The 18,612-nt window shown below is 39.3% G+C and overlaps 1 protein-coding gene across 1 annotated transcript in view; it reads left to right on the top strand.

Annotated features, from left to right (window-relative positions):
* The window catches only part of mtor (mechanistic target of rapamycin kinase), a 145,916-nt gene that overhangs the window by 24,493 nt on the left and 102,811 nt on the right, over window positions 1-18,612 (top strand). Inside the window, exons 21-28 of the mRNA XM_028452859.1 lie at window positions 3,104-3,271; window positions 11,354-11,466; window positions 11,645-11,807; window positions 12,186-12,278; window positions 14,574-14,720; window positions 15,412-15,554; window positions 16,146-16,308; window positions 18,058-18,203. Coding sequence (XP_028308660.1) covers window positions 3,104-3,271; window positions 11,354-11,466; window positions 11,645-11,807; window positions 12,186-12,278; window positions 14,574-14,720; window positions 15,412-15,554; window positions 16,146-16,308; window positions 18,058-18,203 — 1,136 coding nt within the window. The remainder of the gene's footprint in view (window positions 1-3,103; window positions 3,272-11,353; window positions 11,467-11,644; window positions 11,808-12,185; window positions 12,279-14,573; window positions 14,721-15,411; window positions 15,555-16,145; window positions 16,309-18,057; window positions 18,204-18,612) is intronic.

Genomic DNA, 18,612 nt, shown 5'->3' with positions numbered 1-18,612 from the left:
AAATCAATGTTTCAAAAGTCTTACATTTTAACACATGAAGATGATTTTATGAAATTTATAATTAGTCTCACGTTTGAAAATAAATGGCCGTGCTTGGAACTTTTAACAACATGGGGAAATTTAAAGTAAATTGCCTGTCCAATGAAGATTTTTCTTAATGGCGTTTCTTAACGTTTTTTTGTTGTGTAATAGATTTCTGGCTATTATTGTAGTCATTTTGTGTGATTTGGATTATTTTAGTTTGTTTTTTTGCGTATTTCACTGTCATTTTGTGTATTTTTATGTGTTTTCTTTGGGGGCCGCTAGTTGCACGTCTGCACTAGACACTGGGAAAAATGACCCTAACCCTGTAATTGATGTGGCATTTTTTTTCCCTCAATTGTGTTTACTGTGAAGTCAGTCTTAAATTTAATTTCAAATAGCATTAAAAAGTCTTAAAAAGTCTTGAATTTTATTTGACTCAAGCTGTAGGAACCCTGCAGTAAAGTCATCTAAACCGTGAAAAATGATGAAACTGAAACGAATGGAAAAGCATAAACTTGGCAGAAATTGGTAAACCCTGATAACACAATTGAGGAAATTTTGAAATGGAAAATGGGAGCCCCTACAGAATGAAGTGTTCTCACATTTAATAGGCTGTAACTCAAACATAATGAAACCTCCAATCTGTTCTGTTTAAAACATATTATTTTCCACATCGTAGTGTATGGAATTAAACACCTTTGGGTGTAGCGGCTGCTCTCCTTTAAGTTTCTACTTTCACTGTTTGGTGGAACTACTGATGATCCCTGAATTTCACTCAATCACATAATGTGGAAAGTCTTCTCACGAAATATTACTCATAGTTAAACAAACAAGTCCTGTCCATCAACTGATTCTAAAGCAAGAGCCGAACTATCAGATAACTGCTCTGAAAACATACTGACACGTGTAGGTAACGTTTCCTGGAGAAGGTAAAAGTTAAACTTCGGTGCCTCATGGAGTCCCTCTGAGTTAAGAAATGACTGAACAAAGAATCTATTCATTTTTGCCACCTTTCGGCTGCTGGATCCAGACGACGAGGCTGGAATAGCCATTCAGATCGTGCTCCTGCTCCACTTACACAGAGCAGGAAGTTGGGGGCTGCTGCAGACCTCTGATCACCCACTAAACACCTTTGCCAGCGCTCACAGCTGAAGCCCATCAACTGATTGACATGTTGCATGACTTAAAGCTCCAACTTCAACTTCAAGCAAGCAGTAGCGGTGCCCCTCTGAGATCCACGCTGCCATGATGATTCCACACAAACACACTGTGTGCCTCACTGATTGGAAAAAAAAAGTTTGAATATCTCGCCACCCACCCAGGCTCCGCAAAAACTTGCGCCCAGTCAGTGTCGCAGTGAGAAAGATTTGTACTTCCTGAGGGAAAAGTGTGCAGGCGTTTTCTCACACACTCGGCTCATTGATGGAAACGCATGCTGACACAGTTTTTGCAGAACCACTCAAACTGAGTAGCAGATCAGGCTGCATGAGGCAATGCCTTAGACAGATCTATATTATAAAGATTTATAACCTAATATGGGAATTGAACTCCTCAGGACATCATTTTTAGTGACAAACAAACGCTTTTCAGGTAAAAGTCACATTTGTTTGATGGAGCTGTGGCTCGTTTGTACTGCAGACTTTTATATATTCCCTAAAGGGTTCTTTCTGCATTGTTTCTTCATGGAAAATGTGTGACACAATATTAGACGACCTAGATTTTACCCGGTAAGAAAACAACTGGTAGTTGCATCTCTAATACGCCACAATGACCTCATTTTGAAGCCAAAACAGGGATCACTGACGGAACATCAGGCCTTTTCAATGAGGTTTTTGGGGTTCGCATTATTACGGCTTCATTCCCTTTGGATTTGGTTGCCTTTCCATCAGGGATTGGATTGTGAATTTTTCATATTTTTCAAAGAAAAATGAAATGAAAATGAAACTTTTTGATCCTGACCAGAGGTGGACTCAGCAGGGCACTGGGAGAAGTAATTTAAAAGTAAAAGGCCAGACTGCTAGACTGCAACACATTTTTCCTTTTGGCAATAAATGTAATTATTCCAGTGAAAATAACAGTTTGCAAAACTACCTGAAGATACGTTTAACACAGCATTTACTTTGTGACTCACAAGGACAGAGCCCAAGGCCTTTTAAAAGGCTTAGTGAAGATCATATAAAAAGTTATCTTGCTTCTTCAAAACTACTTATTAAAAGTAAGAATATAACATTGATATTGCCATTAAAAAGTAATACAGCTTGTAAAAGCACTACATTAAATACAGGCTACTGGCGGTCCTAGATCTGATTTTGTCTAGCCCCTTAATTGAATTCCCCAAAAATTGTAATTGAAGATGTTTATTTGACACATGACAGAAAAACTGAAAATGAAATAAAAAATGACACATCACAAAATCATTTTAAAATCACAAAGTGAACAACATAAACATACTGTTACTTCATAAACACTCCCAATTTTTTTCCAAACCACATAAAAATACACAGACAAAAACACACACAAAAGGAGTTTGAAAGCTAAATTAATTGTTTAAAATTAAATAAAGAAAAGACTGACACACAAAATGACAACAAAACCAATATGACTTCCTAACCACTACAAATTACTCTAAAAAATACACAAACCCACAGAAAAATACACCAAACACAGGCAGAAATGCACAAAATGAGATTGAAAACACAATAACTGATTCAGAAACACGCAAAAATACTCCAAAAAATAAACAAAATTATTTTAAAAACACAAAGTAACAACAAAAAACATTTAAGGTGACTTTATAGCCACCTCACATTACTCCAAAAATACATAAAATCACAGAAAATGTAAAAAAAAAAGAAAAAGAAAAATGTGATAAAATGGTTTAAAAAAATACACCAAAAAACTCCCAAAAACATTAAATGTCAAAGAAAAATACACAAAATCCTTAGTTTTTGCCTGTGGTAATGATCAGATGGGTCATTATTCTAAATGCTGACAGGAATATAGAAAATGTGATAGTTAAAGATGTTTCTTACTGGTGTTTTTTGTGACTAATGTGTGTATTGTGTGGTTTGTGCTGTAGGAGTACTGGACCCCCAACAACCCCATGCAGAACACCATCATCCTCCTCATTGAACAGATTGTGGTGGCACTGGGTGGAGAGTTTAAGCTCTATCTGCCGCAGCTCATCCCTCACATGCTGCGCGTCTTTATGCACGACAACAGCACAGGGCGCAGTGTGACCATTAAGGTTAGTGCTTTGTGTGTGTGTGTGTGTGTGTGTGTGTGCACAGGCTTGTGCATCTGCGCCTCAGATGACAAAAGCATCATCTCAACAGTGAGCACTGTTGTACTTTTTTTTCCCTTTTGGGTTTTGCATGTGCAAGCAGTTTGAAGTCAGATTTGTTTGCTATTTATGAGGACAATTACTGCGACATATGGAGTTTCAGTTCAGATGAGATCACTGCGTTGTAATACAAGGCAGAATAAAGGGTGTGCAACTAGAAAACCTCGGTAAAATAAATCAGTGATGAGATCGGGAACATAAATGTCAAAAGTGAAGCGAGACGGGAAAAAAAATTTGCAAAGGGAGTAACAAATCGACAGGTTACAGAAGGGCTTTCAGCACGGCTGGATAGGAAATCATGCTCATGCTGCGTTCTGCAACAAAAAAGGGCCTCCCAGCCCTCGGCAGAGGCGTAACAAATAAAAAATATTGCTTGGAAGCTGTTTAATGGTGCCATTACTGCTGGCTCTGCGGCGTGCAGTGTATTTGAGTCATTTGAAAACACTAGTTAAAAGAAGCGGTGCATGCTGGGGCCTTCTATATGAGTGGAATCGTCCTGTTACTGTTGGCCTCTGTGAGCTTTGTGCTGCTTTCTGAATCATTTACTAATACATCTTTATTAAAACTTGAACCACAGCGCTCGGTTTATAGCGGACATCCAAAGCAAACTGTTTTTGCTTCCATTCTGACAGCTTTTTTAATAATGATCTCTTTCTTATTTCTCTACTAATGATTAAATCAATGAATCTGGCCATTCCATACATTAACAAGTCTCTGGTTTCTACTTCTATCAGATAATAAATAGTACCATAAATTCAAATAAAATTAGCTCTTTTTAATGTTTTTGAATGCATCATGCAGTAGATAGATTTGTTTGGATTTATACATGGCGACTTTGATGAAATAAGAAAATTCCTTCAGAGCAGATTTATTTCTCCCACTAATACCCAAGTTCATTAAAATAGATAACAATAGATTAGATTCTTACATTGTTTGATCAGGTTGGGTTTTTTTCATAGTGAATTTATTAAAAACGTAAAGATCTATCTCAACTAGAGAAGCTCTATATTGGCTTTTTGCCATAATCCTGATGTTGTCCAACACTAAATTTTTGATTTCCACAATTGTCTCACTGATTCAGTTTATTAGAACAAAACACCAAACACCCTCCCCGCACAGTCTTACTGGTCCAAAAACAAGCACCAGCTCATCTTAATTTCAAAGAGCCCGCCTCCTGCGAAGGCGACCCACAGGCCCTTCAACCTCTACGAAAGGAGAGATGCACACAAACTCTACATGCCTGTCATACTCAAACATGTTTTTCCTCAACTCTCATTTCTTGACACATGTGCAGACATTTCCATCATGTTACATCCGTCTTTGCAGAATTGCACAGCCTTGCTGGGATTTCTAACATAAGACGGACAACTCAAGAGTGCCATCTTGACATTCAATCATTTGGTGATAACATCATCACCATCACGAAACAGGCACCCAATCTACATCTCAAATCACAACAAGATCCCCCTGCTCCTCGGGATGGATATGCTCAATCGATTTAAACCACTAATCGACCTGAAAAACTTGAAACTGTGGGCACAAGTTTGGCAACCGCTGCCCTTACAAAGTGATACCCCCAAAATGGCTGCCTACTACAGGCTCAAAAAGGTGACTTATACTCGAGAAAAAAATGAAACTCCAAAAGAGGTGGTGCACCGCACTGCCCCCTAGCCACGGGTGGTCTTGAACTCCCTAATCACCACGTCACGGGCTTGACTGTAACTCTTTGGTCAGAAAAGTCACCCATCAGTCAAGATTTATTCAACCTCATTTTGGGCCTTGATCCACAGCTTTCTTGGGAGAAAAACATTGATCATCTTCCAACTGCTCCTGCTTGCCAGGACCCTCTCAAATCCATAGGTGCCTGCACTCTTGTGATTCAATTCAACTTTATTTATATAGCGCAAATTACAACAAAGTCATCTCAGTGTGCTTAACAAAATATAAAGTCCATAGTAAGAAAGAAAGAACCCAACAAGATCCACATGAACAAGCATTTAGCGACAGTGAGAAGAAAAAACTCTATAGGAAGAAATTTCCAGCAGAACCAGGTTCAGAGGTGGCAGCCATCCGCTTTGACTGGTTGGGTTAGTGGACAGGGTGAACAGAATAGGATAGAAGGTACGTCCATCTCCAGCATCAAGACACCTGAAATGGAAAAGAGAGAGAAGAGCAAGGAGAAGGCACAGACTGCAGCAAAACATGATACACTATTAGCAGGTCTGCCCGCATGGTTTTGGGCTTCATTTTTAATGGTTAGGTTATCGTCAAACGTCTTGCGGCGTCTGCCATGGTCTGAGATACTACCACTACAGACGAGACTTCGTCTTGTACTGGGCGCATGTAATGATCTAAGTATTAATTACAGATGAGACCCTGTCCTCTTTAAGTTGACGCTATTTCACGGTATATGCTTTAGCAAATAAGTAGGTCTTGAGTTTAACGGTCGCACGTAATGGGCTGAGGTGTTGACCATTACTTAGTCAACAGAAAGTTAAAACACAGCTTCCTGATCGTACCTAACCTATCTCATGAGTCGTACATAGGTAGCGACATGCTCCGGTTGAACATTTAACTGGACCCAATAAACAATATTTTGCGATCACCAAAAGTTACGACTCCCCCGGGACTTGACGCCCGCCACCCAAACTTGACTTTCGCTATTCTTCCCCTCTTCCCCTGAAATGTGTGAAGTCGTGATCGAGTCCAACAGCAGAATATCACCACAGGCCGTGGATGCACACGTCTCGCTCAAGTGCCCCCTGGCCCTTTTTCAGCCCTCAGCCCTATGTTACAAACTAGGCTTAACCTTCACCGCAACCCAAATGGTTGAAGTGCGCAATGACACAATCAGCATACTCTGCCAATATCTATGGAACGAAATGGTTGCTATCCCCAAATCCTTTATCTTAGGCTGGCTAATAAAAACAAATTGCCATAATTCAGAACTCAACACTCCATTAAAAACGGACGCATCTTCTCCGCTCATCGTGAAAGATAAAAACAGAGTTTACCAATCAAAACCACATAACGCGAACATACTACCATCGGCTAATGCCCTAGCAAACAACACGACGAACCAAACGGACTTCACCAAGTCCACAGAACTAATAGGCTATGTGCTAAAACCCCTGACTGGCGACCCATATTACAAAGAAAATATAAAAGTACATTACGATGGGGTGACTCAGCGACCCGCGCTGTTCAAATCCAAAGATTTGAATTATAATGATGATGACATACTGTATCTGGGTTTAAGTGATTACCATTGGTTGACATTTTTGCAGCAGCCAATCAGATTGCTTTGGGTGATTTGTGGGGTTGTGGTTTGTTCGTGGGTGTGTTCTATGAGTGGATGAAAAAAATCTTCTTTGGAAAAGGAAATTTGAATAAAATTCAGGTCACAGTTATATTATAACCTTCAAAGTGAGATGAAAGCAGAGATCATATTTTTCTGGTCAGGTTAACACTAAACATGATATGTTGCTGCAAGGTTACAGGGGAATAATCATTAGGAACACTTAAACTGTAACTTTACTTCATGTAATCATATTCTAAGAATGTCCTTGTCTCCTGTGATTAAAAAAATACATTTCAATTTGTATCTGTGTCCACTTTTAAAATGTTTTCATTTGAGTCATTTTATGAATTTTTCTTGTCATTTTGTACAAGGACGAAGTGGGTCAGAAAACAGATGGATGGATTGTTGTGGTTTTTTTGTGTATTTCTGTAATGTGTTTTTTTTTTGAGTCATTTTGTTCATTTACTTTGTGGCTGCACATGCCACAAAGTAAATGAGACACAGACAGTTGCCCATGTCTGGGGTATACTGACAGTACCAGTACTGATTTTCATTCATACAGCAGGTTTTAATGATTAAACACTTCAGCTTTATAATCATTTCTTCACACTACAGTCATAAAACTGCAGAAGCTTGGCTGCTAGGTTTACAGTTTGTGGTTTGTTCTATTCAGACCTATTGTTTGCACTGTATTTGTTCAGGGGCAACATCTTATTTTAAATAGCTTGCATGAAATGAATCTTTAATCTTGATTTTCCAAAATCTGCAGCTGACTGCAAGAGTTTTAAATGTCATTTAGCACAATCAGTCTGTTTAGCAGTGTTGGAGTCCTGTAAACTGATGCATTTTCTCAATTGATTTAGTCCGTTTATTCAATAAATTGTTTCAGGCCAAAAATACTGTGCTACCTGCACAGTGTAAGTACGGCCTCAGCAATACATAAGAGACAAAATCAGGCCTCTTTATATGAGATTCTGCTTCTATTTAATCTCATTTTGTGGTCATAAATCAAGAAACATAGCTGTGAGGATATTTTTACAGCCCGGCTCATGCCATACGGGTTTCTCTCCTCCTAATGGTTAGTTTTTAATAGTAAATGAAGATTTTACAAGTAAAAATATATTTTAGTTGATCTTCAGTTTTAATGTGTCTCAACACCTTAAAATCTGATGTAGGTACAGTATGATGGAGGTGTAATATTGGGTTTGGATGCTCAAACACGGTCGAATGATGTGCAACTAGGGTTGTAAAGAGACAGAAAATTACTGGTAATTTTCCAGAGGAACTTAAGTTCAGGAAGCTTTTAATAATAAAAAACAGAACATTTTCATGGAAATTACTTACTTGAATTAACCAGAAATTGGGGGTAATTTAATTACTTAATTAATAACTGATGCTGATATTTTAGAGTATGCTAAAATATATTTTCCCAACAAGATTTATCATCTCTGCTAAGGGCCAACCTTCAATTTTGTGAATTCCCCAATTTTTTCCAAATTAATTCCCATTGAAAGTTTCCAAACTTGACAATTCATAGACTAGTTGAATTGTTATGTTTTTAAATTGTATTATTTTGCATGGCTGTTAATATTAATATTTCGATAAAATTGTTATTTATATTATTATTATTTATAATCACTCCCAATTTTTCATAATGCCCATGAAAAGTGTTTTATTTATTTCTTAATATTCCCAAAATTCCCAACCTTAAGAGTCCGTGGAAATTTACCAGAAATGTTCCGCCCCATGTGAAAGACACAGGTGAGTTAACAGACTACTCTTCTTGCTCTGTGCTTACATTTATAGCCCAGTGTACATCCAGTTGTACAGTTATGATTAGTAGAAGTGAGCGTTAGTCAGAACCTGAGAGAAGCTATATTATACACTCATTTGTTTGGTCATGTGTCAAGAATTGCTGCTGTGGGGTTTGAGTTTTATAGCCTGCCTCATGCTACAATATTATCTTTCCTGCTCCAAGCCACTTAACAACAGTAAATTTGGAATTTTAGTTTAACTGTTGCATGAAATTTACCTGCCAATAGATCAAAAACTGCTAGCCGAGGAAAAGCATTCAATATAAAGTATGTAGTCATCACCATGTGCTAGGTCGATATGGGAAAAATAGAGTTAATTTGAAAGGTGAGCTTTTTGTCTCTTACATAAAACTTTATATATAGCTGTAATCAAGGGGAGTTACAGTTCAGAGGCTGCAATCAATATTGGTTGCAAAACCAAAGCAGACTGATCAGCGACAGTATTTATTTTAAGTTCAGCAGACTGCTTAGCCTGACTTTGCTAAGCCCCCTGTGCAGGAAGTGACACATCGTGTCATAAATCTGGTGAAGAAAGAACAGTAACCTGTCCGGAAAGATCAAATGTCACAGTGGGGAGGTTAACTTCATTGGCTCTCACTGCCAAGAAGAATTTGTGTTAGATAAAGGCTGCTGACACTCCACACCTCATAGGTGACTCTCACTCAGTTTGGGTTTTTCTTCAATAGCCATTAAGACCTTTCAGACGTCCACTGGTAATGCTGCGGTTCAAAGGCTGCATAGACCAGTAACTAACTCATTTTAATGTTTCTGCAGCTGCTGCCAGCTGTTGTCATGGTTTACCCTCAAACCTTAAATCATGGTTAAAGGCTCAGACTGTGAAAAAGAGATTCAGAGGCAGCGCAATCATTCAGGCTTCCCTCCTCCGGTGCTGTTTTCTCTCAAAGTCTGGAGTGTTAGATAATCCAGCTCTGCCCACGACGTGGCCTGTCTGTAGGGGAGGTCTGCGTCTACATCGCAATAATCAGCACAGGATGGGGGTTGTGGTGAAGCAGGAGTCGGATTGCGCTCCGGCACAAAGAAGAGTAGAAGAAAAACATACTTCATAAGACGCTGCTCTGCTCACACACGCACACACACACACCTTCCTGCCATCTCGCCATGTGGGCCTCAGATGCCCAGGGTGGGGGGTTTTGGTTTCTGGGCGTGAGCATCTAACATTGTTACATCCTTTCAGATTACAGCCCTTTGCCCAACACGCACAAATACATGCACACGTTTGCGCACTACACCATTAATCTTTACCCACTGCCGTATTACAAGCATTACTGCAATTCTTTTCTTTTTAACAGAAGCACTCGGGCGGATTCACAAAGGTGTGAAATAAAGGGTGGCAATTCAGTTGCTTCCCTAAATCATTTAGTGATGCATTTTCCTCACAATTCACAAAGATTGCAGCATTCATTAGTGCACGAGCAGAACTGGTGCAAACCACCCCTATTTAAATGAGCGTTTTGCTCGTTTGATGTGGAGACGTTTGAGGAAGTGAAATTCGAGGCAGATGGACTTCTCTGTCTGCTGCACAAACATTTAATGACGTAGAAAACTAAATAAACATATAAAACGCTGTGTCACGCACACTCTCATATGTGAACATTGTGCCATCAGTGATCTCCACTGCGTAAATTACGCATCTGATCCGCTGATTCTGGCCTGACATCAACACGACACAAGACGTTGACGGTCAAAACATGGAGAGAAAAACACAGATTGGAGCAGAGCGTCTGAAGCTACATCGATCCTTGGTCATATCCTTATACCCATTTCTTTGCACATCGACCCTCTGCATCGCAGCCGCCGGGGCTGTTCGTCCAGCTTTTTTTTGTTTTTCTCACACACAATGGAGCCTTTTTTCATCTCCACTGTGTTTTCTGTCAACTGCGTGTATCTGCACCTGCTTCTCAGTTGTAGTATTTTTCCGTACTAAAACAATTACCGCAAACAGTTCCAGATTTCAAGAATTGCATTGCATTCTTTGCATTAATTTATTTGCATTTCCTCCTCCCATATTTTTGCTCTTCCTGGGAGATCCGCCTACTATGCATATTCATTAGGGGGAAATGCGCTAAATGGAATGATTCCCCGGTATTAGCGCGTGGTGTGATGTTTGCACACGTTTTAATATCACTAAACCTTTTTTGAATCCGCCCCTCAGAGCGCAATCCTTCGCCAAGCGCCAAATCTCCTCTTTGCCAGATATTTACAGTTATCGAGATCAGTGATCTAGATAACTGTAGATAACACTTTAAATTCTTGGAAGAAAGTTCTGTCTCAATTAATAACCATACCGTTGTTAATTTTTTGATATTTTTTTAAATCGCTATGAAATGCGCATTCTGCTTCCGATCCAGATGGAACTCGGTGAGGTCATTATGGAACCAACTTGATATAACTGAGTCAAATATCATAAAGATTCATCAGTTAAGAACCAAGATATACATTTTTTTAATTTAGCCAATGATGGGCAAAAAGACATTTTCATTTTTTCAAAAACTGTTTCAGAATCAGTATATTTGTCTGGATCCCCTTTACAATTTTATGGAATTTCCCATGTTATCAGGTCTCTCTTTGGTTAAATCAATTAAGTAATTATGCTTATAGACAAACAAATATGTGCAGGTGTAAATATTCCCTCCTTGGCGTAGGTAATTAAATTAAGCTGTACAACACAATCTCATGGGGAAACGTGACACTGTCACCAAATTGATTGTTTCTATTTGTGTCATGTTGCACATAAGCATTTTGTATTAAGCACGTTTGTTCTTCATCATAGATCAGCTGCAGCAGAATTATTGTAGACCTATGGAACATGTTATGACTTTGAGTTGGTGTGTACTCTTCTCATCTTTCCAGCTGCTTAATGCCATCCAGCTGTTCGGTGCCAACCTCGATGACTACCTCCACTTGCTGCTGCCTCCTATTGTCAAGCTGTTTGATGCTTCTGATGTTCCGCTGCAGGCCAGAAAGTAAGTCCCACACACTTTGTGTGCGTTTTTTTTTTAATTCGGTATAAGAACACATTTTCTATTCAGTCTTTTCCATTCACAGCAGTGAGTGTTTCATGTGCATTTCGTTAAAAAAACACTCCGACCCTCACAGCCTCACGTGAAGCTGAGCACATTCTGTTTTTCCTCTTTGCCTTAGGGTTTCCTTGGAGACGCTTGACCGGCTGACAGAGTCCCTGGACTTCACAGACTACGCTTCACGGATTATCCATCCAATTGTTCGGACACTTGACAGCACGCCCGAGCTGCGCTCTACCTCCATGGATACGCTCTCTTCACTGGTTTTCCAGCTGGGCAAAAAGGTAGCCACAGCTGCACGTTAGCTTCTCCTGACATCAATTAGCCACTGGGAGCTTCCTCACTGTGTCCCTGAAAACCTTTATTACTTCCTGCCAGACCGCTGATGTCATTCCCCCATTGGCTACAGGGGGCAGTGTTTATGACAGCGGATGAGGTCACGTTTTACGCACCTCTCCCAAAATATGTTCGCCCTCTCTTTAACGTGTCTGCCATTAAATGTGAAGGGGAACCTTTTGATGTGGCACCCTCACAGTTTGAATACAAGTGCATAATACCTGGTTATTTACTTTATGGAGAGAGGAAAGAGGTAGCAGAACTAAACCACATGAAGCACACAAACATCCTTTGATTAGCTGTCCTTGATGCCCTTTTATTTTCAGTACCAGATCTTCATCCCAATGGTAAACAAAGTGATGCTGAAGCACAGGATCAACCATCAGCGCTACGACATACTCATTTGTCGCATTGTGAAGGTACGTTTCATTTATTAACTTACACGTGCATTAATGAGCTATAATATTGGGAACAGTCATTGAGCCTTCTGTAAAGGGATAGGCAACTTTTATCACAGCGAGGGCCACAAAAATGTATACTGACCTGAGGGCCTCAATATCAACATTCATCTGAGCATTAACACAGGGAACAATTAAGTTGTCATTTTGATTATTTTTGTGATTTTGTGTATTTCGTTGTCATTTCATAGATTTTTTAATACATTTGTGTATTTTTGTTGTCCTTTTGTAAAATTATTCATAATTTTGAATGGTTTTTTAAAATAATTTTGTCAATTTTTTTTGTTTTTGATTTGGAGTTATTTGGGGGCCGCACAAAATTAAACGGAGGGCCGCATTTGGCCCCAGGTCGTCAGTTGCCCATGTCTGCCTAGCAGATTACTACCTAAACACATTACATGGGGATGTCTTGATGGGATCGCTCTGTTGGACTTTATAGCTGATTGTAATGCATTTGAAATAGCTGCTAATGCTTTGTTGCTACACTTGGGACCAGTGTTGTAATAGGTCAATGAATTGTAAAATTTAAAGCAGTTAAAAAGTGCTGCAAGTGCTAAAAGGTTGACGCACAACACTTCCTGAGCCATTTCCTCAGGCTCTAACGTCAATGTGTGTTTCTGTGTAACCAGATAAACAAACTTGTAGAGAGATAAAATATGTGATCAGGAAATCTCCAATATTGTGGAGGGGTTTTCTGTTCAGTTGATGAGTTGGAAATGAGAGACCATGGTTAAGATATTAAAAACAAACCAATGGACAGCTTTTTCATTTCATCTTCTTCTCTGCATAAGGAAATATCTGTTCCCCTAGGAAGAAATATGGTTAACCTGTAAAATAATCTTTGAAGCACAAGACTCATGCTCATGGGGATAGAAATCTGACCCGCTCCTTTATTTTCCATTGTGGAAACAGTTAAAATGTGTCTGAATAGTTTATCAGATATTGGGCTTCATGGTCACAGACCTGGGCCAAGGTTCACTGGTCACACATGTTTAATGATGTTTAATGTTCTTTAATGACACTCAACTGGGTAATAAAATGACAGCGTTTGACAGGAAAACTTGGTTGTTTCACATATGGTTTCCAGTAGGGGTGATTATTGAGTGAGTACACTATATTATTGTGATATATCGCAATATTCTACCCATTTAATATCAAAATTAAACGCAAAGATGAAAAATGAAGTTGCTGTAAATGTTCATCAGAAGATATTGATCATTCAGAGGACAAATTGAGTCAAAACTATTTGCTTCAAAACATCCTATTTATTATTAGTGTTTTTGCACATTTTCACTGAAAAAAAGAAAATGCAGTGTTACACACTGCCATCATAAAATAAAATGCAACAAGTTTCTTTTCACTGAAACTACTGTGTAGAAGTCTCAAAGTAACCATTAGAACATAATGACGGCATTGTATCAACTGTAAGTGAGAACATTAAAGATAAATCACCCTGAGTTACTGACAATGCACAAAAATAAGAAAAACTATTTTATCCTATTGTGTCAGCTTAAAAACACTGATCTGAACAAATTGTATGGAAATAAAATGCCTGTGCATACATGAATATTGCAGGTATTACACACTGCCATCATAAAATCAAGTGCCTCAAGTACCTATTGCAACACATTGAAAGCATTGTAATCACCACTGAAATATTGCACAAATACATGAAAATATTGATTAATTTTCCAAAAATGTATTATTATTTTCAATTTAAAAAAAAATTAAAAATCTTTTAGATAAAAAAATTATTTAAAATTGACATCCAAAAACAGCCTTTGATGATTTTAATTATATAATTTATATATTTGATATGAAGTAAAACAAGTGTTTCTGGGATGTGATGTCTAAACAGGGTTGATACAGGGCAGTGTGGGAATGACATTTAAAAAAGCAGGCTTGTAACCGGTGGGTCGGTGGTTCAAATCTATTCTGGACCGTCACTGTGGAACCTTGAGCAATTCCTGAAACCTAACTGCTTTTAGGATTCTCTTAAAAAGAGATTCTTAATCTCAATGAGTCTCTCCTGGTTAAAGTAAATAAGTAAAAATATATTGCGACAGTAAAATAAGCACAGCGCTCTTGTCTGTTGTTGATTTTTAGGGTATTCTCGTCACCTGGTGTATGAATTGATTTGTGAAGGGAAATTATCTTCTGCCTTCAGAAATTTCTGTTTAGAAGCTTGTAGCAACACTTCCTGTGTGTGTGGTCTGCGTGTGCGTGTGTGGTCCCGTGTGTTTGTGGTCACACTAGGGTTACACTTTGGCAGAGGAAGAAGAGGATCCACTAATCTTCCAGCACCGCCAACTTCGTGGTAACCAAGGCGACCCTCTGGTCAGCGGGCCAGTGGAGGCGGGGCCAATGAAGAAGCTTCACGTCAGCACGACGGCACTGCAGAAGGTCAGGACTCACGTTTGTAGTGAAAGGTGGCGCACAGACCACAGTCGTGTGTTTGTTTCGTGGGTATTGTTGATAGAGACGGTAAACAGTTCCAAACACAGATTTCTATGGTTTCATTGACAGATGAGTCATAGGTTAGTGATGCCTTGTACTGTAAACCAACATAAATGAGCAGAATCCTGAGGCTTTTTTCCTCTGAATGCTACAATGCAGCGATGCCAACTTTCTATTTATTTCAAAGAACGGGTTCAAAGTCTATATGACACTAATAATAACCCATTCATTGTGTGCATGGACTCATTCATTTATTTGGTCCAGCTTCTACTATGTATGGTTTTATATTATTTTGTTTCCTCACAGGAGTTTAAAACAAATATTTTCTAAAAAAAAAATGTAAAAATAATATTTTTTTACAACTGAATTTTTACAATAAATGTGTAAAACAGCAAATTAAAAGGATTTTATAGGGCCCTAACTATGTTTCCACAGAGAGGTTTGTTTACTTATGTAAATTGGTACAATGTAAAGTCTCCTATTAAGTCTTACAGTAAGCAGACCTACTCCACGTTGCCAGGTGGGTCATTCCCCACATATTGCTGTATTGTTTTCAATTTGAGGAATTTGGAGGATCATTCTTTCTCCAATAGGTTCCAGTAGCTAGTAAAACCGTGATTGATCTGGTCTTGTTCAGGCCTGGGGCGCTGCTCGGAAGGTGTCCAAGGACGACTGGTTGGAGTGGCTGAGACGTTTGAGTGTGGTCCTGCTCAAAGAGTCATCGTCCCCGGCCCTGCGCTCCTGCTGGTCTCTGGCCCAAACATATATTCCCCTCGCCAGGTACACATCTGCTCTCGAGGCTGCTGCAGTGTTTTATGTGCTACTAAGTTTCTGGATTGGTCACTTGTTAGGCCTTTCTGTATTTTCTGTAAAATGTAACGGAAAGGCCATGCAGGAACTGGTAAGCGGTGTCTGTCAGCCACGGCTCTTTAAACCCTAAGGTTGGACTGACATGGCATTAGCCATAGAGTCTGTGAGGCTGGTGTCAAATTACAAGGATCTGGTTTTGATGAATGGGTGGGATTAGAACTGTTGAGACGAAGGAAAACTTGGCCAGTCCAAACAGACTTCTGAGTTCTGCTGTGAATCGACAGATGCTAAAGTCACTTTTTCAGACAGATGAGCCAAAGTAAATTTAATATTAACCAATTTAGAGGCCAGAGTTTATTTGTATAATAAACTAGTCCATTTCTATTTGAATATTTCAAAGGGCTTTAGTTTCAAAGTGGTTCAATATAAATTCATACTGTAAATGAGAGAAATATACAATAGGACTCATTGTTTCTCATGGGAGTCATTTTCATGTGACCTTTGGCCTATTTGGTTTTACACATAATGAACACATCATCCTTTGCACCTTTTGATCCACAGGGACCTGTTCAATGCTGCTTTTCTGTCCTGCTGGTCTGAGCTGAGTGAGGACCAACAGGACGAGCTTATCCGCAGCATCGAGTTGGCGCTCACTTCCCAAGACATTGCTGAGGTCACTCAGACACTGCTCAACTTGGCCGAGTTCATGGAGCACAGCGATAAGGTGAGCTGTTGCTGCTGCTGCATTTTATCTGAGATCCTGAAATGTCTTACCTCACCAGCTTTTTCTCTGCTGCTTTCAAGACTCTGTTGATAATAGTTTTTTAATGGTAACCAGAGGGCATAAAATGGTAAATGGTAAATGGACTTGATTTTATATAGCGCTTTATCACCACACTGAAGCAGTCTCAAAGCGCTTTACATATCAGCTCATTCACCCAATCACTCTCACATTCACACACCAGTGGGACAGGACTGCCATGCAAGGCACTAGTCGACCACTGGGAGCAACTTAGGGTTCAGTGTCTTGCCCAAGGACACTTTGACACATAGTCAGGTACTGGGATCGAACCCCCAACCTCTCGATCAGAAGACGACCCACTACCACCTGAGCCATGGTCACCCACACAACCAATAGTGTCTGTGTTTCTGCCTCATAGAATCTAACTATCTGACTAAAATCTGCAAGAATTCATTGTTAAAAGGCCTCTTCTCGGTACTTAAGTATAAGTAGGTTGCCTGTTTAATTTTGAGTTGATGTAACATTGGCTGAGTCAAAGTCAATGGCCAAAAAGTGATATTTTATCTAGTAAAACAGAGATGCACTGTGTGTTTGTAAAAATAATGATAATATAAAAAAAACTGCTGAAGCACCCACTGCACTTTAGCACCTTTTAAAAACCAGTTTTTATTCTGCAAATGCCTGATAATATTTATCTTGGTTCAATCTTCTTTGCATCTCACTTTGACATCAGTGAGGCTTTAGAAACAGGTGTGCTCAAAGGTATTCAAGTAGAAGATTAAGAAGATCAGAGATTCAGTGGAGGCACTGGTGTCTCGCCTCCATTCGTTATATTGGGATTGTATTTGAACATCTAAAATTTTTGTGAAAGATTGTCGATGCGCATGACAATGGCGGCTGTTTATACGGAAAGATCCTCATCTGGCTAAAATTGGATGTCTAGCGGAGTGAGGCGATATCACGAGGAATACCGGAAACAAACTAGAACAAAATGGAGTCAAGCTTGTCTGTGGAAAAAACTCAAGAAATTACATTAAGAATGAAGTAAAAACACTTCAATGCATTGTCTACCTGACTCCACATTCCTTAATGCAATGCGCAAAACTTTTCCGACATCGTCATGAAGAGAATGTTTACAGTGGAAATCAAAACAAATTTTCGAGCTGCAATTTTAACCTTTTACATTTTTTTCAAGCAAATTATCTTCAATTTCAAAAAAATGATCGACCCAAGCAGCTTTAAGCAATTTTATCCAAGTGAAGTGGATTGATATTTTTGGTGTAGTGAAAGCTAAAAAAAGTCTTCAGCTTTATGTTTTTTGTGGCATTGTGGGTAAAAACGAGAATAGACATTTGACGTGAATCCCACAGTAGAACTTTGTTCATCAGGTGTTGCAAAGATTCAGTACAAGCTTTTCTAAGAGCAAATTTCTCTCTCTCCTACCTTTTAACTACACATGTTGAGCTAATTACTAGTGGTAGTGTTACACTGAGGAACAACTGGGACTGTCATTCCTTGGGTTGTAATATAGCATTTCAGCAGGAACCCCTTGCTGTGAGTTCTTCTTAGAAACACACATAAAGTGAGCTATACTGACCCAAATGGACGAAAGAAGCGTGTTGGAGAGTAAAGGTGAAAGTCCCTCTAACTGTCTGACGTATCCTCCTGGTTCGCTCGGTCAAATTAAAGTTCAGTTCTAGCAAAGCTCATGCAGTTTGTCACTTTTTTCAGGGCCCCCTTCCCCTCAGAGATGATAATGGTATTGTTCTGCTCGGCGAGAGAGCCGCCAAATGCCGTGCCTACGCTAAAGCGCTGCATTACAAGGAGCTGGAGTTTCAGAAAGGCCCCTCTCCTCTCATCCTGGAGTCTCTGATCAGGTAAGAAGTTTGTTTAAACCACACGTATATCCTCCCTGACCACAAACTCATTTACTCATACGTGAACAGAGTGAGAAGTAAACATCTTAGCTTGTACACTGACATTTCATTGATCATAAACACTTTTTACATATAACAACGAACATTACACCATCCTCCCAGAGTCATTTTTCATCCGATAAATTGACAGAGAAATTATTTATTGCTTATCCCCTAGCCTCTCGTGGCTTTGATATCTTCTGTCATCTTTTCCATCCCATTTTCTCATCTTTCTTTTATTTCAGTGCCTTTGGCATAGCATAGCAAAATCTGTTTTCCAGCCATCTAATTGGATGCCTGCCTTCTTTTCATCTACGAGTGTCTGGACTTGTGTTTCTCTAAGGCCTGTTTTCAATTTCTAAGGGAGCCT

This window comes from Gouania willdenowi, chromosome 7, assembly GCF_900634775.1.
Source record: "Gouania willdenowi chromosome 7, fGouWil2.1, whole genome shotgun sequence".
Taxonomy (NCBI): domain Eukaryota; kingdom Metazoa; phylum Chordata; class Actinopteri; order Blenniiformes; family Gobiesocidae; genus Gouania; species Gouania willdenowi.
The sequence above is the reverse complement of the archived record's forward strand: the minus strand, read 5'-3'. Positions and strand labels throughout refer to the sequence as shown.